General features: G+C 48.2%; 1 protein-coding gene and 1 pseudogene across 16 annotated transcripts in view; one reads left to right on the plus strand and one right to left on the minus strand.

Moving 5' to 3' along the window:
- The window catches only part of Myo9b (myosin IXB), a 74,798-nt gene that overhangs the window by 31,291 nt on the left and 22,142 nt on the right, over nucleotides 1-21,365 (minus strand). For all 16 annotated transcript variants that reach the window (XM_028784816.1, XM_028784814.1, XM_028784810.1 and 13 more), the window contains exons 2-9: nucleotides 19,692-19,786; nucleotides 8,422-8,484; nucleotides 7,303-7,402; nucleotides 6,970-7,070; nucleotides 6,180-6,309; nucleotides 4,226-4,315; nucleotides 2,264-2,380; nucleotides 1,543-1,677 (exon numbers count right to left, since the gene is read on the minus strand). In XM_028784816.1, coding sequence (XP_028640649.1) covers nucleotides 1,543-1,677; nucleotides 2,264-2,380; nucleotides 4,226-4,315; nucleotides 6,180-6,309; nucleotides 6,970-7,070; nucleotides 7,303-7,402; nucleotides 8,422-8,484; nucleotides 19,692-19,786 — 831 coding nt within the window. The remainder of the gene's footprint in view (nucleotides 1-1,542; nucleotides 1,678-2,263; nucleotides 2,381-4,225; nucleotides 4,316-6,179; nucleotides 6,310-6,969; nucleotides 7,071-7,302; nucleotides 7,403-8,421; nucleotides 8,485-19,691; nucleotides 19,787-21,365) is intronic.
- LOC114636725 lies at nucleotides 10,774-12,067 on the plus strand (annotated as a pseudogene).

The following is a 21,365-nucleotide window of genomic DNA, read 5'->3' on the forward strand; positions in this document are numbered from 1 at the left end:
ATGTATGTATGTATGTATGTATGTATGTATGTATGTATGTATGTATGCATGGACTGTTCACGGTCCCTGGATAAGTGCTGACCATGTGGGAGGGAACATACATCCATATAAACATACCTGTCCACACGTGCTGAGTAATGCACAGCGCTGGGGCATTTTTATGGAGCCCAGCCTGGTCTCGCGCTCACTACATACCCAAGGATGAATTAATTCCTGTCCATCTGGCCTTCTGAGAGCCCAGCGACAAGTGTTCCTGCCATGGCAGCTCTGTCCTGGTCTAGTCACATGCTTTCTAGCTTGAACCTCACCTGCTGAAGCAGGGACCTAACAGCCTCCAGCCCATGAAGTAAGCAGACTTCTTTCTAACATTCTCAGGCTCAGTTTCCCCTATGCATCGCAGGGAGGAAGGATGGCATGCAACAAAGAGCAAAGCCACGGGCAAGGAAGACAGGACGCGTAAGTCAGCCATTGCCAACACCAGCAAAGTGCATGCTTTAGAGTTGGCTCTGCTCATTCTTGTCCCAGCGGCAGGACTTAAGAGTGGTGCACACCTGTCACCCAGTACTCAGAGAAGTCTGAGGCAGGAGAACCAGGAGTTCATAGCCATCTTCACTAACGATGAGATCAAAGCCAGCCTGGGCTGCATGAGACCTAGTCTCAAAGCAGGCAAGGAGAAACTTTCTCCATTTGAGCAAGTAAGTTGGCGTCCATCTGGGTTCTCAACTTTTCGTTGCAATGCAGAAAGATGCTAGGGCTAGTGTGGCAGTGTGTATGACCCAGAGGAGAAACCAGGTCTAGCCCCATGGATCCCCTCAGGCTATGTGAACAATGGAGAAATGGTGCCCTATAAATTGGACAGAAGGATGGTCTTTCAGACAGTTCAGAAAGCTGTGGCAGGCTCCAGAAACTCTCCTCTTGGGTGACTGGAGACTTGTACATGTGTTTTTACAAGCCAAAAATATAAAAGCCATGGGTGACTGCATAAATTCAACATGGTCCAGCCATGCACTGGAATATTATTCAGCCTTACATAGGAATGGGATGCTGACACTTGAACAGGGAGGCCATTCTCCTAAGTCAGTGCAAAAGTGAATGAACACTGTATGACTCTACTGACCAAGGACTGGAGTGTCACCAAATATATAAAGACAGAAAGCAGGTCTACAGAGCCCGAGGGGTGGGGTGGGGTCAGGAGGTTGGAGTGTAGGTGTGTAAGTGGGACAGAGCCTCAGAGGAGGCAGAATGTGCATGTGGCTGCCTCCCATTCCTGTGAGTCCTGCCTCCTCAGAAAGGCTAACATGGTAAAAGGAAAAGAACACGGGGACATGCTCTGATCACCTGGAGACTCACACAAATGACACGACAGAATGTGCACACTGCTGCCTTGCTGCAGAGACAGCTGAGCATGGCACCGAGTTCAAAGACATAGCGTTGAAGTCTAGGAACCTGTGGTCCCCAGGCCCTGCCCACTGATACTAAGGGACACCGCTGACTTTCAGGGTGATGGCTGGGCTGGGGTGGGGAATAGGTGTCTGCTCTCACCTGCTCCAGCTTGAAGATGTGCTGGGTGAAGTAGTACTGCAACTGCTCGTTGGCGTAGTTGATGCAAAACTGCTCGAAGCTATTCTGTTCAAAGTCCTCAAACCCAAAGATGTCCAGGACGCCAATGGACAAGCACTAGGAGACAAGGTGTGGTTACAGCCAGGGCCTCCTGGGAAGACTAGCCCCCTGAGAGGGGCTACATAAGTGGGGATGTGCTGTCCTGACCAGCTTGGTACCCACTGTTCTTTACAAATGGTTCCTTTACTACTTCTTGATGGAACCAGGCCTGCACATATCCAGTAAGTATTGGGGTGGAACCTAGAGCCCGGAGCCCGCATGCTGGCATTGCTGGGGGTGAAACCTAGCTTATCACACTTCCAGGCATGGAGTGAAGAGGCCTGGGTTTCTGTAGAATAGAAGTTCTCACCCTTCCTAATGCTGTGACCCTTTACTACAGTTCCTCGTGTTGTGGTGACCCCAACCATACAATTATTGCACTGCTGCTTCATGACTGTCATGTTGCTCCTGTTAGGAACTGTAATGTAGACACCTGACATGCAGGAGATCTGATCCAGGACCCACAGGGTGAGAACTGCTGCTGTAGAGGATAAGAGTCCTCTGCCAGCTCTGGTGTCTGCAGAGATTCCACGGGTTCCTAGCCCCCATGGCTTGTTCCAAGGTCAGGGTTTATTCTTGCCCAGCTCAGGGCCTGGCCACTCACGGAAACAGCCTCTTCCATGTCCTTCTTGTTGAGGAGGGCGTGGTTGATCCTCAGCACAATCCAGTCAAACAGGGCACTGTACAGAGACTTGGCCATGGAGTCCCGTGCAGTTACGGCCTGTGGACAGAGGGTTTCTTACCTGGGGAGGGCAAGCATGCCAGGGGCAGGCTCTGGAGCTGACAGTCAGGACCTAGTTTTGTCTTATTTTTATAGACAAAGTCTCACGTAGCCCAGGCTGGCTTCAAACTTGCCATGTAGCCAAGGATAATTAAACAACTGATCCTACTGCCTCTACCCCATCATGGGCTGGGATTGCAGATGCGTGTCACCACAGCTGGCTTGTCACAGGTGTTATAAGGCTCTGAATCTGGGGTCTCATGTACAGGTATGTTATGACTGTGCCATCCCTAGCCTTCAACCAGGGTTTTCACCTTCTTCCTGCTGAAGTCTGCTTAATCCTACCCTGGCCCCAGGACATAGAAGCCGAGGAGGCTTAGAGCCTGGGGCTGCAGCACAGCATGGGCACACAGCATGGGCACATGGTATGGCATGCCGCCCACATGGCCGTGGAACTACTGAGGAAGTGCTTCTCAGAACTCCTGTAGGAGTGCCTACTCTATCCCTCTACCCATGCATGCAGACATCTGCCTCCAACTGCTGCCTCTGCTGGGGACACTTACACAGCCTCTCTGGGGGACATCTGAGCCACACATGGATTGGGTACACTGCAGAGAGGTCAAGTCATGTCAAGAGGTACCTTGGCCCACAAAGGCTCACTGTCCATGGTCCCTGCTGGAAATGTAGGCTGATTCCCTTGGGCAGGGTTCCTATAGGAGGTTTCCCACACCCTGCTATCAGGTCCTTTCCTGGTGCCGTCCAAATTCAATTTGCAAGCCACAATGCTCTGGACATGTCAAGAGCTAAGGGAAATGTACCAGGAAGAGAACAGCAAATGGAGAGGATGGCACAGAGAACTATGGGTTGAGGGTCACAGAAAGGCCACCTCAAGCACAGGGGTCAGTCACCTCTTTCTCAAACAAGGCAAGTGGTTGATGCTCTCAGCTTTTGGGGTCTAAAGGGCTCTGTTGTAGCTACTAAGCACTGCAGCTGCAGCCAGAAGCAGCACTGGACCGGATGTAAATGATGAGTATGGCGATGTCAATAAAACTTTATTTACAAAACCTAATTGGGGGACAGGTTTCAGAGCATGCTGGCGTGGCATGGCCACTGAGCATCTGGAAACATTGAGGGAATGCCTCAGGTTCCATTTCTGGCCCCTTACTTATCTACACTTTCGGATATCTGGAGCTACCTCGACCAGAAAATTCCAGAAATTAACAACTCTACTTTAAAAAACTCTGAGCACTTGTGATGCAGCCTGGATGCATCTTGAGATCCTGCACCTCATCTGGGTCAGGTTCATGTAGTTATCCAGTGGGTCTAGGGGTGAACTGCTACCTGCCTACTATCACTCAGTCTTCAAGCTCTGCCCTGTACTGCAGTGCCTGAGTTCAATGAAGAATAATGCTATCTAGTGATGGTCTGGGCAGTGGGGCACAGTGGCATGCTCTGGTCACCCTGGAAGTTGTTCCGAGTTTAAGGCCTGCCTATGGTATAGAGTAAAATTGTCTTTAACCAATTTTTTTAAAAAAGTAACTGTTGGCAGTTAACATAAGCTGAAAAAGACTTCTTAAAATGAGAATGCGAACTGTAGAAGACATCTGTACTCTGAGCCATGAGGCCATGCCCCTGTGACTGGTGCGCTGCGGTTGTTATTTCTAGTCTTTTCTGATGAGGCATTACTGCTAACCTCACACTGTACCCAACTTATACATCAAGCTCTCTGGTGTGTGTGTGCAGAAGAAGGGACTGTTTGGATGCTTCTGCTTTGTGGCTTGGCAGGAGCTGCCCACGTGGCTCTGGTTCTGCAGGGCTGAAGCCCTGGCCTGGGCTCACACTCACCTCACTGAGGCTGTAAGGCAGGATGAGTTTGTCATTGACCGTAACCGTTTTTCTCTTGGTTAGGACCTCCACCAGGGTCTCCCGCTTTACCTATTTCCAGGGTTGGGAGAGAAGGGTGGGAAGGTGAGGCACTTGTCTAGAGAACTAGGGGAGGCAGGATCAACAGCAGAGGCCAGACTGGGAAGGGCCTCCGAAAAACCTGGCACCCTCCTGCCTACTACGTACATAAACACACCTACATGTACACACACAGTGAAAAAAATCTTAAGAAACAAAAATAAACAACCAGTTCCCAAAGTATGGTGGCTTACTCTAAATTCCAGAACTGGGGATGAAGAGGCCAGTGGATCTCTGAGTTCAAGGCCACTCTGGTCTACACAGTGAGATCCAGGCAAGCCAAAACTACATAGTGAGCTCATACCTGTCTCAAGAATAAGCAGGTAAGTAACATTAAAACTAACTAACCAACTAACTAGCTAGCTAGCTAACTAACTAACTAACTAAAACCTAAAGGCAAACCCCTCACAAGACCATTTGTGGTGGTGTATGCCTTTAATCCCTGAACTCAGGAGGTGAGGCAGGCAGATCTGAGTTCTGGGCCAGCTAGAGTGAGACTGTAAAAAATAAATAAAAAACCCAGAAGGGTGAGCAATAGACCTCACTGGTTCAGCAGCACAAGACTGAAGATTCATCTAGTCGGCTCCAGGCCCTGCAGTTCTGTCACCAGCAGTGTTCTTTTGTTTTTAAAAAAGGAAACCCTTGGACTAGTCATGCTCTGCACCAAAGGCTGGGGCAGTACTTCAACCTCCAGCCACTAGGTGTCAGGAGTGTGCCCAGTTGTATGAACAATTTTCTTACTCGACACAAAAGTCTCCCCAGGTGAGAACCAGCAGAGACTGGCTATACATGAAATAGGAACATGATTTCACACTTCACATCTGCACCCAGCTGTATTTGCATATGCAGGCTTATGAGTTTGATAGAGTGACAGGGACACAGGATCTGTCACTGCCACATCCCCAGTCTGTCATACTCATTTTGAGTCAGGGGTCATCACTGAGGTACCTAGGTAGGTTTTGAACTTAGAGCCTCCTACTTCAGTCTCTGGGTGGCCAGAATAACAGGCCTGTGCCACCACATCTAACCCCAAACTCTGTATTTTAAATTTAGTTGTTAAAAAACTTGTGTACATGGGTATTTTGTCTAAATATCTATATGTGTACCACATGCATGCCTGATGCCTGAGCCTGCCGGAAGAGGGTGTCAGGTTGCTGGGATTGGTTGTGGAGTACCATATAGGTGCTTGGATTCAAACCTATGTCCTTTGGAAGAGCAGCCAGTGCTCTTGCCTTTTGAGCATCCCCAGCCCCCAATTTGTGTTTTTTTGGAGACAGGGTTTCACAGAGCTCAGGCTGGCCCTGAACTTATCTCCCTGAAAGTGCAGGGCTGACAAGTGTGTGCCAGCACATCAGGTTTATGTGGTGCTAGAATGCAACAGAGGGTTTGTGCACACTAGACAAGCCCTCTGTCACCAGAGTTACAGCCTCAGCCCAGAAAAAAATGGTTTCATTTCTTTACATTTAATTTTGTGTGTGTGGCTATGTTCACGTGAATGAAGGAGACCCTGGAAAGCAGGCAGTGGCTTCCAGTGTCCTGGAGCTGCAGTCACAGCAGATGTGAGGGTGCTAAGGTCTGAGCTCCACCCTCTGGAAGAGTAGAACCCAGCACCTCTCCTACTACACAGTGTATGTAGCCAGACACACATACACACAGACAGACACAGAGAACAGCAAGAAGGGGACTTCTCAGAGATGACACGAGGAAGCAGGCAGCAGACAGAAGTTCCCCACTTGTCCCCTGTAGTGAGAGGCTGCCACTGTCTTGGGCTAGGCAGGCTGCCCCATTGTGCAGCCAGGAAACAAGAGCAAGAAAGGATGGTGGAGACAGGAGGTACCTTCAGGAGCTTGGATAGGGTGTCCAACACCTCTGGTGGCCCAACCTCCAGGCCTTCATCCCGGCCTGTGGCTCTTTTCTTGTAGGTGACATTGCCAAGGTACAGGATGGCTGAGAGGACAGAGAAGATCCTGGGACAGGAAGAGGTTACTGCAGTCTGCGTCATCTGTATCTGTTTCTGCTGTAGAGCTTTGTGTAGCCTGGCTGAGGGTGCTCTCCACTTCACACTCCTGTACCCACTCCCAGTCCCGCTGCCAGTGCCATCACACTTGGCTCAGACAGTGCTGCAGACAGAACCCAGGGTTCACACCTGCTACCTATGGCACTCTAGTCCTGCTGGGTTTAGGGGGATCAAGCTATGTAGCCCAGGCTAGTCTTACCTGACATCTTCTCAAGCACTGAAAGTATCTACACCACATTATGCAAACTTAAACTTTTTTGCTTGCTTGTGTTTGCTAATAGACAGAGTTTTATTTAGCTCTGGCTGGTCTTGAACTCACTATGGAGATCGGGCTGGTGTTGAACTTTCAATCATCTCTATTTTGCCTTTATTTCTTTGAGATTAGGCTTCACTATGCAGCAGAGGTTGAACATACGACCTTCATGCCCAAAGCCTCTCTGGTGTAAGGATGGCAGCTGTGCACATCTTCAACTGTCGGAACAGCTGCCTCCCAGCTCATGGCTACAGCCCTCACCTCTGTTCTATATGGGACACCACCTACTCTCTATGGAGCTGGCAGTCAGCTCTGCAGAGGAACTGGCTGTCATAGGCGGCTCAGCAGCCCACTTACAGCTTCTTGGTGGCGGGTAGGAAGCCCACCATTTCCATGGCCTGCTGAAGCCTTTCAAAGTCATGTTTGAGATCTTCTCCATCTTCAATATTCAAGTTATGCTGAAAAATAAAAGGCGTGGGCACTTGGGCACTTCCGGCCAGGAGGGAGGGGAGAGAGCAGGGTGACTCAGGATGGACAGGAGGAGAGCCAGGGCTGGGAATGAATGGCAGTCATTGTGTGTGTGTGCTCAGGGCTGGGCTAGGGCCGAGCAGGGCCAGGCTGGCAGCCTCTGACCTCTCTGTGGCAGACAGCCTTGGGCACAGTGGTGGCGCCATGGCTGTAGCTGTTTACCTGGTTGAGGTAGAAATAGTCTTGAGGCTGTTTCAGCTGAAATTCCTGGCGCTCCTCCTCACTGACACCCAGCAGGAGATAATAAAACACATGGTAGTTCCTGTGGGTGACCAGCGGAGAGAGACAGTCAGTGCCTAGCCAGGACCACAGCAGAGGAAAGGGTACATCAAAAGGTTACAGGGTGGGAGGTATGGCTCGGCTGGTGAAGGCACCAGTTGCCAAGCCAGAGGACCCAAGTTCAATCATTGGGACACATTTGACAGAAAGAGGGAACTGACTTCCAAGTTGTCCTTTGACCACATAATGCACATGCACGTACACACACACACACACACACACACACACACACACAAACATATAAAAATATAGTTACAAAAAACAGTAATGGCCAATGTGATGGTGCACACCTAAAACACCAGGCACTCTGTAGGCAGAGGCAGGAGATTCTCTGTGAGTTTGAGGCTAGCCTGGTCTACAAAGTGAGTTCAAGGAGACCATGGGCACACAGAAAAACCCTGCCTTAATAAAAAATATCAAAGTTTTAAGTATTCTTAGAAAGTGGGAGATTCTCAGGTGAGTGGAGCTGGGACAGGAGTCTCACTAACTAGTTGACACTGGTGTGCTGCTAGGAGACAGGGCCTCACCTTTAAGCTCAGCCTGGCCTGGAACCTGAGATCCTCCTGCCTCAGCATCTAAGTGCTGGATCACAGACTGTGCAGTTGTGCCAGCTCTGAGGTGTTACCAGGATACATTTCCAGATGACACTGAATAGCCTGGGGCATCGTCTCAGAGTGGGCTGTAGTGGGTACAGGGTTGGAACCCACAGCAGCGAGTGTGTGGAACCGAAGGAGAGGGGAAGCTTAGATTCCGACCACGGCTTCCACTTAGAGGCCCACAACACTTACTTCACCCTGTGAGGGCCAAATACCACATCCGAGTGTTGGAGTTGGCTGGTCTTACAGAGGACCTACATTAGTTCCCAGGACCCACATGCTGGTTAACAATCCCCTGTGCCCTCTTCTGACCTCCCAGGTTACCAGGCATACAGGCAGTGTACTTACAGACACTCAGGCAACACACTCATACTCATTAAGACAGAAGAAATAAATTATGCCCTACCGCTCATCCTTCTCCTGGGAAACCAGGCGAGACTTTTCAAGAAGGTATTTTTCCACAACAGCTCTGTCATAAAAGAAAAAAAGGGAAAAATAAGATATTACATTTTAGTGTTGATATTTCTTGAGTTTTTGGCTTCAACTGTAGTTGATGATGAAATCAAGAAGCATAAATTTAAAGGGAACACTGTTAGCACTGAGCCTCCCTTTTGAGCCTCACTGGGCAATTCTAGGCAGGTCTGCACTCCTGAGGCACGCCCAGCTCTTTACTGTAGGGTTCTAGGGCCCTTATTTATGTCTAAGCCAAGGCCTTCACTTGGATAGTGTATGCTGTTCTTTCTTCCTCCATTTCACCCAGGTTTTCATATAGCCCAGGTTTGTCTCTAACTTGCTGCATAGAAGAGAAAGAGGAGATGCCTGACCCCTTCCCTGAATCTTCTGAGTGCTGGGATGAGGCATGGAACCCAGCTATACATGCAGCTACCCACACTCTCTGCTGAGCTGAGACCCCGTTTCTTCTGGTATGTGAGTTTCACTGTGTAGCTGAATTTGGTCTTGAGCTCCTGCTTCTCATTAACTATTTGTTCTGCATGCTAGGATAACAGGCATGCACCATGCAGGATATCTGTACTGCTCAGGGTAGAACACAAGGCCCTGTGCTTTAACAGGCACTAGGTGGCCTCTCTACCAATGGAGCCACATTCCTCACCCACATCTCTGCTCTGGCCTAGAAAATGGGACCATGGTGCTGCCTGGTGTATGTTTTTTGTTGTTGTTGTTGTTGATTTTTTTTGTTTTGTTTTGTTTTGGAGACAGGGTTTCTCTGTGTAGCCCTGGCTGTCCTCGAACTCACTCTGTAGACCAGGCTGGCCTCAAACTCAGAAATCCGCCTGCCTCTGCCTCCCAAGTGCTGGGATTAAAGGTGTGTGCCTCCACTGCCCGGCTTGCCTGGTGCATGTTAATACATAAATAGCTACCTACAAATGCCCTGAAGATCACCCCTGATCCGGCTTCAAACTAAGAAGCAGGAAATCAGCTGACCACTATGACCTGGGCAGACACTGCTGAGCGTGGTACACAGAAACCTGACAGGCAGAGCAGTCTGGGCAGGTGAAGGGAGCAAAATGTTGAGGGGGGACACCAGCAAGATCCTCAGGAAGCCGGTCAAGGTGTTTCAGTCATCTGCTACTCCAGTGTAAGCTCAGTGGCGATTTTCATGCCCTGGCTGTTCCCCGACAGGATGACAACAGACAGCTCATATTTAAAGTGTCACTTTGGCTCATGAGGTAACTTAGCATGTAAAGGCAGTGGCTGCCATGTCTGCCTCTCAGTTTGGTGCCTGGTGTAGGACCCTGAAGGGCTGCTATGCCCTGGCTGAGCCTTTCCATATGCTGCTGTCTACTAAATAACATTCTGTGGTTCCTCTAGGATCAAAACATCCTGACTAAGGCATGGTGCCCCAGGAAGGGAATTTACGCTTGACATCCTATTGCCCCCCCAGTTGAGTTCCTGCTTTTTCCTGAGTTTGTATTTTTCCTTCCCTGGCTTGGTGTATATATATATTGAACCTGCCCAGTAAATGTTTTGGCATTCTCTCATAACGGATGACCCGAGTCTGAGTCTTTCTTTAATCCCCCAGGCCTACGCCCGAGCTCGGTACTACGGGGGCTGGCTGGCCAGCTCAGTGAGTGGAACGTATTGGAGAAGCGGTGTGGGATCAAACTGAAAGTAGTAAGTAGCACTAAGAGAGTTTGATCGTTTTGATTGTGTCATGGGAACTAGGAGTTCCTCCCTACAAGTAGCGGCACAGGATGATGCAGCCAAGAAATCCTTGCATGAGGTGGAGAATAGCTCCAGTTCTGAGGATGAGGGAGGAATTTTAGAAAAGGAAAAATTGAAGAAATGCAAGGTCAAAAAATTGGAAGGGGAGCCTGGAAAAGGGGAAGCGAGAGAGGATGAGCTACTCAGTCCCCTGATGGCGGCAGTGGCAGCTGGGATGGCACGATGGCCAGGCTGGAGGCAATTCTGCTGCTGCAGCAGCAGTGGTGGCGGGCGGCTGCAGGAGCTGCAGAGGCCGTGGTCCACACCAGCCATACCGAATAAAACCAAGAAAGAGAAAGAATCACCAAAACTAGTAAAAAGTAGAAAAGGTTCAAAAGAAGGACAAGATACAGCAGAAGTAGAGATAGCCAGCAGGAAAAACAGCCTCGGAGCTGTCCAGTCTTCGACACCTACTAAAATAAAAGTACCAGTCCCTCAGCCAATCATAGTCCCTGTGAAGAAAGGCAAACGGCAGAATTCGTCACTGTTTAATGCCAGCAATAATAGAGAACTTCGAAAATTCCCATCTTTACAAGATGTTCCTCCTGCGGGTCAAGAGAAGCTTTTCATCTAGAAGCTATGTCAGTGTTGTGTCCTCTTTGACTTTGGTTCTGACCCACTGAGTGACCTGAAGTGGAAAGAAGTAAAGCGAGCTGCGCTAAGCGAAATGGTGGAACATATCACTTACAACCAGAACATGATCACAGAGCCCATTTACCCCGAAGCTATCTACATGTTTGCAGTTAATATGTTCCGAACCTTGCCACCCTCCTCCAATCCTACGGGAGCAGAATTCCACCCAGGAGGAGATGAATCAACGTTAGAAGCAGCCTGGCCACATCCGCAACTTGTTTATAAATTTCTCTTAAGAATTTTAGAGTTTCCAGATTTCCAGCCCAATATAGCAAAGAAATATATTGATCAGAAGTTTGTATTGCAGCTTCTATAACTCTTTGACAGTGAGGATCCTCGGGAGAGAGATTTTCTGAAAATGACCCTGCACAGAATCTATGTGAAGTTCTTAGGCCTGCGCGCTTACATCAGGAAACAGATCAGTAATATATCTTATAGGTTTATCTATGAGACAGAGTACCACAATGGCATAGCAGAATTACTGGAGATCCTGGGAAGTATAATTAATGGATTTGCCTTACCACTAAAGGAAGAGCACAGGATTTTCCTGTTGAAGGTGTTGCTGCCCTTATACAAAGTGAGGCTCCTGAGTGTCTACCATCCCAAGCTGGCGTACTGTGACATGCAGTTTTTAGAGAAGAACAGCACCCTCACTGAACCAGTGGTAATGACACTTCTCAAATACTGGCCAAAGACTCAGTCCAAAAGAAGTAATGTTCTTAAATGAACTAGAAGAAATTTTAGATGTAATTGAACCATCAGAATTTGTGAAGATCATGAAGCCTCTTTTCTGACAGTCAAATGTGTTTCCAGCCCTCACTTTCAGGTGGCAGAGCGGGCACTCTATTTCTGGAATAATGAGTACATCGTGAGTTCAATCAGCGACAGTGCAGTGAAAATTCTGCCCATCATGTTTCCATCCTTATACCGCAACTCAGAGACCCACTGGAACAAGACAATACACGGCTTGATATACAATGCTCTGAAACTTCATGGAGATGAACCAGAAACTCTTCAATGACTACACCCAGCAGTTCAAAGCAGAGAAACTCAAAGAGAAGCTAAAAATGAAAGAGCGAGAAGCATGGGCTAAAATAGAAAATCTAGCCAAAGCAAATTCCCAGGTACTAAAAGAGAGTACCTCGGGAGTGTTGAGGCTTTGTGTGACGCCTCCTAAAAAGGAGATGAAAATTTAGACCTTGAAAATGGGGGGGGGGGGTTAGAAGAGCAGTTGTCCTCTCTCAGGCTGTGTTAGCAACAGAGAAAGAAGAGACTGTTTCAGAGCCCTCCTGGGATGTGTCCTGCTTTCTCTCAGGCTCCTACTGGAGAAATCCTTAGTTCTGCTTTTCTTGTTTATTGTCTGTCCTTGGTGCGCCAATCTGTTGTCTGTTTTTGTTTCATTGTTTTATGTTAAAAAAGTGTTTACTGGGTATGATTAAAAATTTGCAACTTTGATAATAGGAAGTTGGTTTAATTAGTAACTCAGGGCTGGAGAGATGGCTCAGCCATTAAAGGCCAGGCTATAGTAGAAAGAACACATTTAACTTTAAAAAATTATCTTGAAAAAACAAAAAAGGGGGAGTTTACCTTACCTCATGCAAGATTATCCTTTATTTTATATATTTTAAATTTTTTATTAGTGGATAAGGATGCGTTGTCTGCAGCAGACATTGGAAACGAGCCCAGAAGGCACTGGGCTTAGTGAAATGGAAAGAATTGTCATCAGGTATATGGAAAGGCCCTGACCCTGTGTTAGTCAGAGTGAGAGGTTCTGTTTGTGTTTTTCCTAAAGATGCTGAAAGTCCTGTTTGGATTCCTGAGAGTTGTGTGCGCCCTGTCACTACGCAGCCTTGCCCAAGTGGAGATCTACTGGAGCCTTGTGAAGAACCCCCCCAGTTCTGATGTCAATGGGGATAAGCAGCTTGACTTGGCCGGTCATAGTTCCTACCAACAAGACTACTAGAAAAGCTGCTGCTAATTATGAGAAATCAACAATTTCTTTATGTTAATATTAATGTTGCTTGTGTGCAGCCTCTCTATGGAGAGAAGTTTCTACCAGGACTCAAACTGGCCGGAAGGCTCCTTAAAGGATGGGCTAGAGGTCCTCGTCTCTGGGAGTCCTAGCTTTTGGGGCAGCCACAACTTGATTGATATTTCTTTGCCGATTTCACAGACAGAAGATCCAGTCCCAGGCAGTTACTAAGCAGGTGCTCGTGTTGCTGGCATGAGAGAACCCTTCTGCCCAGGTTTGGCTCAGCCTTTACCAAGAACAGTTAGTCAATGATGGGCAACTCCTTTGCAGTCCTTACCTACCTAAGACAGGGGCCCCGAGGCTGACAGAGATTCCCATTGATGGGTAATTGGTATTGATGGAAGGTGACCTAAGACAGATGCTATTCACCTATAAAATAAAAACAGGGGGCTGCTATACCCTGGCTGAGCCTTTCCATATGCTGCTGTCTACTAAATATCATTCTGCGGTTTCTCTAGGATCAAAACATCCTAAGGCATGGTGCCCCAGGAAGGAAATTTACACTTGACATCCTATTGCCCCCAGTTGAGTTCCTGCTTTTTCCTGAGTTTGTATTTTCCTTCCCTGGCTTGGTGTATATATTGAACCTGCCCAGTAAAAGTTTTGGCACCGAGTCTGAGTCTTGCTTTAATTCCCCAGGCCTATGCCTGAGCTTGGTACCGCTGGCAGTGCCGGAGCTGTCACCTGGGACACACAGGGTGGAAGAAGGAAGTCAACTCCAGAAGGTTGTCCCAACTACCTGCACATAAGCATGTGTGCATACACACACTCAAATGAAGTTAAAGCGCTGACTGTAAAGTTTGATTTGTTTCTTTTCTCTGGTGAAGGATCTGGCTTCACACATTAAGGACTCTGCGCTGTACTCCTGACCCTGGTTTTTATTTTTTTTTAATTTTTTTTTTAAGTCAAGTTTTCTCCGTGTATCCTTGGTCATCCTGGAGCTCCCTCTGTATGCAGGCATGGTCCTGTGTCTTGTGTTTCAGTCTTTCCTGTTTTCTTCCTGGGTTGTTGGTCTGACTACTGAGCTCTGTGCTGTTGTTCATGAAAGCACAAGGCGGTCCTTGCACTCAGCAGGCAGGCACTCTACAGCTGCACTGCACCCATTCCCTCACTTGATGAAGTGTGTCCATCTACAGTGTGAGAGTAACACGTATGGCATGCATGGGGGTGGCTGGGAATGCCTTGTTTCCTCCCTTGTTGAGGCAGAATATTTGTCCTAGACTGGTGGGATAAACACTTTGACCAATAGCAACTTAGAGGAAATCAAGACAAGCCCCAGACAGTCCAGGGCCAGTCAGATCCAGGCTAACTGTCAATCACAGCTTTCCTCACAGATTGACTCTTGGCAGTCAGGTGACAAGGACAGCTAACTGGAATTGCATGCACCTGTTTGTGGCTCTGCACAGTACGGGCTGTCTAGCTCGCAGCTTCTGGCTGATTCTGTCTTCTCTGAATCCCATCTCTCTCTGTAGAGTGTGGGGACAACAGATAACAGCACAACTGGCTTTTCACATGGGTTTGTGGCTATGGAACTCTGGTTGTCAGGTTAGGAAGGCCAGTGCTCTACCCACTGAACCATGGCCCTGGCTGCTCCCACTCTCCCCTCTGCTGAAGAGCAGGGACATCTGACACAAAGGTCCCTGGCTGCATCCATACCGTTTGCCTTTCTAGAGTTACTCTTCCTTCCAGTTCAGTTCAGGGGACCCATGAGGTATGGGGACAGGGACTGCAGTGTCCTTGAAGCCCAGGCTTGACACTGATGCAGCTTGAGTCCCCTTCATCTCCAAACACTAGGGACTACAACTATTTTGACATTTTCTAAGTATTTACTTTAATATTTTGTTTTTATTTTGAATCTTCTGTGTTTGTGTATTTGTATGTTTGTACATGTAGGTGACTGAGGAGGCCAGCAGAGGGCGTCATGTCCCTTGGCACTACAGTTACAGATGTTGTGAGTTGCCATGTGAGTGCTGAGAACCAATTCTCAGAGGTCCTCTGAAGGAACAGCTGGTGTTTTGATGCTGAGCTGTCTTGCCCCTCTTTCCAGTCACGGATCTGCACTGATAGTCTGTGGTAAGAAGTAGGGATGGAATCCAGAGTACACAGGCATCACAGTGTATCACACACACACCCTTCCACATATAGCACATAGTCTTTTGGTTATATCATGTTTGTGGGGGGGCTGTTGCATGTGTGTATGTGGGTTACATTGTGTGTGTGGGGGGGGAACTGTTACATGTGTGTATGTGGGTATCTGTGCATGTGGAAGTCTCAAGTCTTTCTGGATCCTTTTCCACCTTATATACTTAGGCAAGGTCTCAATGAGCTCACCCATTTGGCCTGTCTAGTTGGCTGGCTTGTTCTGGGGACCTCTCCTCTCAGCCTCATGAGCACGAGGATGACAGGCAGCTGCCAAGCGCCAGTGCTCAGCCTTCATGTGTATTCTGGGGATTCAAACCCTGGTGCTCACGTCACAGAGCATTTTAGCACCTTAGCCATCTCCCAAGACCTCTTAGGTCCTCGACAGGCTATCTTCAGTTCTGAGTGGAGCATATCCCTCAAAGCACAGGCATGCATGCATCTTCCAGCCCTGCTGCTCACTGACTTTGTGAAGCCACATCTTAGATGCTTGGGCTGCAGGAGTAACAATGAGTGTTCCCTGGGGACCTGTGGTGTTCCAGGCACCATCTAAGGCACTTTCTGGGAATCCTCCCATACACTAGCGTGGGTACAGTAGTTCCTGATGAGGCCCCTACAGAACACTATGGGAAAGAAGGGTCCTAACCAGCTTTCTCCACACCCACTGGTCTGTGGACTTCTCCACCTGAGCCTGATTTTAAATTTTATTTATCTTCTGTTGTTGTGAGACATGTATGTGCTCCTGGCTGCCCTGGAATTCAGTATGTAGACCAGGCTGGCCCTGAATTCTTGGGAGATCTGCCTGCCTCTGTAGGACAGTGCCATTAAGCCTGCAGGCCTATGGGGAAACTCAGAGTGCAGGGCAGGTTCTGAAGACATTATCTAGACTCTTGATTCCCTCCGAAGAAGCTGAAGAGACTTAGCATTTAAGAGTAGCTGCTCTTCCAGAGGACCTGGGTTCCATTCCCAGCACCCACAAGACAGCTCACAACCATTTGTAAATTTAGCTTCTTGAGATCTAACACACCCTCTTCTGGCCTCTGTGGGTACTACATATACATGGTGCACAGACATGCATGCAGGCAAAACACCCATGCACATAAAATAAATAATTTCAAAACAATTTAAAATAAGGTAGGTAATAGAAAGATTGCTTTTTAGTTCCTTTTTAAAAAAGGTATAACCCCAATATGACCAATAGCAACTTAGAGAGGAAATCAAGACAGCCCTAGACAGCCCAAGGCCAGTCTGATCCAGGTTACCTGTCAATCACAGCTTTCCTCGCAGATTGACTCTTGGTGGTCAAGGCTGGCCTAGAACTTGTAATCCCCTTGCCTTTGCCTCTTGAGTGCTGGGTCACACAAACACTTCCTTCTCTAGCCTTAGCCATTCAGTTTTGCCCCCTCTCGTAAAATCAGATTCATATGGTCAGACTCTCAATGTCCGCTTTTCTCCTTGTGTCCAGGGGTAGGTGGTCACCCTGCCTCAGCAGAGGACAGGCCAACTATGTGGACACAGGTTACCACTTGCTGGAACAAGCTGTCCAGGTCTCTTTCCCTAGTTTTTGGTGGTTTCTTGTTTAGATGCTAAGCAGGGGCTCCACCCCAGTCAACAACCCAGTTTTTGAGATTTTGAATTTAATTTAGTTTCATGTGTATCAGTGTTTTGCCTGTGTGTACCTATGTACCACATGAGTGCAGTGTCCATGGAGGGCGTTGGATCCCCTGAGACTGGAATTACAGTCAGGTGTGAGCTGCACATGGGTACTGGGAATTTAACTCAGATCCTCTGCAAGAGCAGCCCACCCTTAATTTTTGGTTTTAAAACTCTGAGGCCAGCAAGGGGTCCTGTGAGTGCAGAGGCCCCTCTGAGCTGATCTGCACACAAAGAAAGCTAAAACTTCAGGAATGGGGAACTTGGGCCATGCTCAGATGTGCCCTGATCCTTGGCTTTGTGAAGAAGCAGTGACAGAAATATGAGCAGACACAGTGGGCAAAGGCAGCCCTGGGTTGCAGCTCGTGTGCTACAAGGCAGTAGCAGCCCCAGAAGCCAGGAAACTAGGCCAGAATATGGATGCCGATCAATACAGGAATTCCTCTCTTGAACCCATCAACAACACTGGAGCAAGGCAGGGTTGTGGGCCAGCGGCAGGGTAGCCTCTGAGCCCTGAGGAGAAGAGCTGATCTAAAGATCTAGTCACCAGGGCCATCAGCCCTGAACTTGCTGAGAGCCTGCAGCAGCGAGGTTGCACCCACAGGTAAGGGCCAGCAGTACTGACAGACTGTGCATGCGACCTAGCTAAGTACTTCTTTTATCTGGTTTCATGTTCGGTCTTAGTGGTTTTAGTTACCCAAGCTTGGAAATTTAGAAGCAGAAAATTCCAAAGTAAATGATTTGTAAGTGTGAAGCAGTATGGCAGTCTAACAATAGGGTAAGATCCATGTCATCCTCACTGCCCTGCCAGGTCCTGACTCTCTTGAACACATTCCCTCTGTCAGCTCTGCAACAGTCATCTTGGTTATGGGATCAACTGCCAGTGTACTGCAGTGTTGGCTTCCAGTAGCCTGAATTTACCCTAATAATGACCCCAAAGCTCACAAGAATTTACACTCTCATTACCTGGAAAGAGAGGAGATTTTCATAGCCCATGATCCAGATGTTATGATGGAGAATGTGTGCCAGCTGTGTACATGGGCACCCAGCTCAGGTGGCAGAATTCATGCTACAGCTGAACCCCAGATGGGCATGTGGGGGCTGAGGCCAAGCAGAGAATGTTGAGTCACAAGGGTCCAGAACCAACCCGACCTTTATCAAGGGCTCTCAATCGGCATCCTCAGCAGAACCTGCCCAGTGTGGGGGTGTGTGAGGAAGAGATGCCAGAGGCTCAGCCCCTCCCTTCCATGACCAGTGTGAACTATCAGCAGATGACTGTCAGAGTCATGTTATTGTGCACTGTGTGAAGAGTATTCTTATGTCATCCAAATGCTGATCTCTCTGTCTCCATGTCTGGCTGCAATCTCGACAGGGCACTGCACCGCTCACTCTAAGACCCTCCTGTCCAGTGCATCCAGTGCAGCCTAAACACTGCTCCCCGTTTATTTTTCCTAACGTCAATAGAATGCTTAAGCAGGGGAGACAACAGGGCCGGGTCCACTTTCAGCCAGGGGAGCACAGGGAGCACGGGGAGCACGGAGAAGATTCTGGACGAGAGAGTTGAGGAGACACCATGAGAACACATCTGGAGCAGAGAGCCTGAAGGAAATGCAAGTGTCTCAGGGATTTTAGCTAAAAGGTAGCCAGATTAGCTCAGAGGATTAGAATAGATTAATAACTACTCAGATATTGTGTCTTAAAGCTTGATACATAAATCTTATAGTCTCTGTCTCATTTACTTAGGAACTAGTTGGAATAAAGTAAAAACAATCACTTATAAAATTATTATAACAGAGAGCCTTGACAACAAAAGGGTCTGAATCTTGGGACTGTGGTAAAGCTCACTGTGCTGCAGAGACTCACAGTACATCTACTGCCATGTGACACACGCCTGTGACTAGGCTGTAGGCCCAACAGAATGTCACCTTCACCCCTGCCTCACAACCTCATATCCACGTGTCAAGATCTGCTGCTCAGCCTAAACTTGTGCCCACTGCCCTATACGTCTGCCTGATTTACTATCTACTGACCCATGACCCTTCTGTTTACCAACAGATCCCCTGAGCCAAGCCACGTATCCACCCACCCACCCGCTCACTTACTTATCAACCCAACCTATCACTATTCAGCATTCTGTATCCCCTGAGCCACCCCATTAACCCACCCATGAGCCAACCCACCCACCCACAAATCTATCCACCCACCTATGTCTCCAACTGTGCACACATCCACCCACCCACTCATCTACTCGTGGCTTCGGCCACTCACTGCCCACTCCCCAGTGATCCCTCCAGACCAAGTCTAGCCGCTCACTCATTAACTAAGCACTACCTCCTTCACAAAACAATCTATAAACCTGTTCATAAATTTTCCAACCTATCCACGTACCCACCCATCTACCCACTCGTCCACTAACTCGCCCACAAAATCCTCAGCCTATCCATCCACAAATCCATCAGCTCATCCACCCATCTACACATCATCCACCCATCCACTAACTCGACCACAGCCCTCAATCTAACCATCCACCCAGGAATTCATGTAAGCATCCAAGCTGCTGTTTGTCTATGCACACAATCTATGCATACATGCAGTTTTCCACATATCTATCCCTCAAGCCATGACTCTACTGCTCCACCTCTGCTCAGCGACTGCTACCCTTAGGACTTCCCTGGACCAAGTACATCACAGTGCTCTCCAGAACTGTCTCTAGCTGAGGGGCATACATGCAGCTGATGCTGAGGTCCATACTCCATTCTGCCTGTGACACCTGACACCTCAGAGAAACCTTACAAAGGTCAGCAAGCAGGCTGTTACACGGTGGCCAGTTCTGAGTCAAGGCTGTCACAGAAGATCCTCACTGCGCAGACCTGAAACCCTCGACGCCACACTCAGATGGGAATGTACTTCGGGGCAGAGGACTGGCTAAGCACACAGGGAGCCCTGGTTTCCAGCCTCTGCTTGAAAGGCGAAGGCACACAACTAGAGTGACTTACCCCCTCACGATGCCACTCTCCAGGTAGTTGACCTGGATGAACTTCCCGAAGCGGCTAGAGTTGTTGTTGTGGGCTGTCTTGGCGTTCCCAAAAGCCTGAGGAGACAAAAGCAGGGCTTCAGACCTCAGCCTGGAATCTGCACAGCCTGGCCCTAGGACTCCTTTTGGGCACAGCATTCTTGTTCCCAGAGCCCTAAGCTACTTACTCACTCAGAGGCTTGGATAAGAGACAAAGGACAGGGCAGGAGAGATAGCTCAGTGGGTTTGGGTGCTTGCTACCAAGTCTGACAACTGAGTTCAATTGCTGGGACCCATATCATAGGAGAAAACCACCTCCTGCAAGTTGTTCTTTGACCTTCATACAGGCACAAGTGTGTGTGTGTTTGTGTATGTGTGTGTGTATACACAGATATGTAATGTAATAAAATGTTTTTTTTTAGGGGCTTTCTTGTTACTAGTTTTGTTTTTTTAATGTGTGAGGACATTCTGCTTGTACTGTGTACCTTGTGTGTCTATGAAAAGCAGAAGAGGGCATCAGAGTCACTGAAACTGGAGTTATAATTCACCTTGGTGGGTGCCATGAATGAAACCCAGGTTTTCTGCAAAAGCAGTCTGTGCTTTTAATGCTGACCCATCTCTGCAGCCCAACAATTTTTTCCCCCAAGACAGGATTTCTCTGTGTAGCCCTCGCTGTCTTGGAACTTACTTTGTAGATCAGGCTGGCCTTGAACTCATAGAGATCTACTTGCCTCTGATTCCCAAGTGCTTGGATGAAAGGCATGAGCCACCACCACCCATCCACAAGGGGAAAAAAAACCGTAAAAAGCATATCTTGGGTGTGTGGAGGAAGCATGTCCCCATGTGTTTAGCCTGCCTGAGTTCTGACAGCATTATTCTCATGCTGGGGTTACAGGAATACGAAGTATTATGCAGCTTTTCACAGGGGTCTTGGGGACTCAGTTTCTCACATTTGCATAGCAAACGCTTTACCCTCTAAGCCATTTCTCTAGAGCCTGTTGTTTTGAGACAGGCTCTCACTCTGTGGCCTGGAGATAGCAACCATTCTCCTATCTCAGCCTTCCAAGTGTTAGGATGATATGCCTCCATCCATGAGCCCAACTTGTAGCCCTTATTCTTTAGAAGTTATGAAGTCTTAGTTAGGCAGTGATGGTGTGTGCCTTTAATTCCAGCACTAGGGAGGTGGAGGTGAAGGTAGAGGCACACAGATTTCTGAGTTTGAGACCAGCCTGGTCTATACAGAGAAAGAGGTCCAGGATAGTCAGGGCTACCCAGAGAAACCCTGTCTCAAAACAAAAACAAAAACAAAAACAAAAACAAAAACAAAAACAAAACAAAAAAACCCAACACCCAACCCAACCAACCAACCAACCAACCAAAGTCAGTCAGTCAGTCAGTCAGTAAGCAAGCAGTCTATACCATTTGATTACAGTGACAGAAGTCTAAGATGACAAGTAGCTTCTATATCGTAGCCCAAAAAGATATTCCACAAAAAAAGTCTGTGATAGTTGAGGACCAGGTGCTCTTCTGTAATGGTGGAGGGCCAGGAGCTCTTTTGTGATGGTGGGGGATTAGGTAGTCTTCCTTGATTGAGGAGTCACAGGTGTGCATCTGTGACAGTGGAGGACCAGGTGTGCTTCTGTGACAGTGGAGGGCC

This window comes from Grammomys surdaster, unplaced genomic scaffold (genome assembly GCF_004785775.1).
Source record: "Grammomys surdaster isolate TR1022 unplaced genomic scaffold, NIH_TR_1.0 124836, whole genome shotgun sequence".
NCBI classification, from domain to species: domain Eukaryota; kingdom Metazoa; phylum Chordata; class Mammalia; order Rodentia; family Muridae; genus Grammomys; species Grammomys surdaster.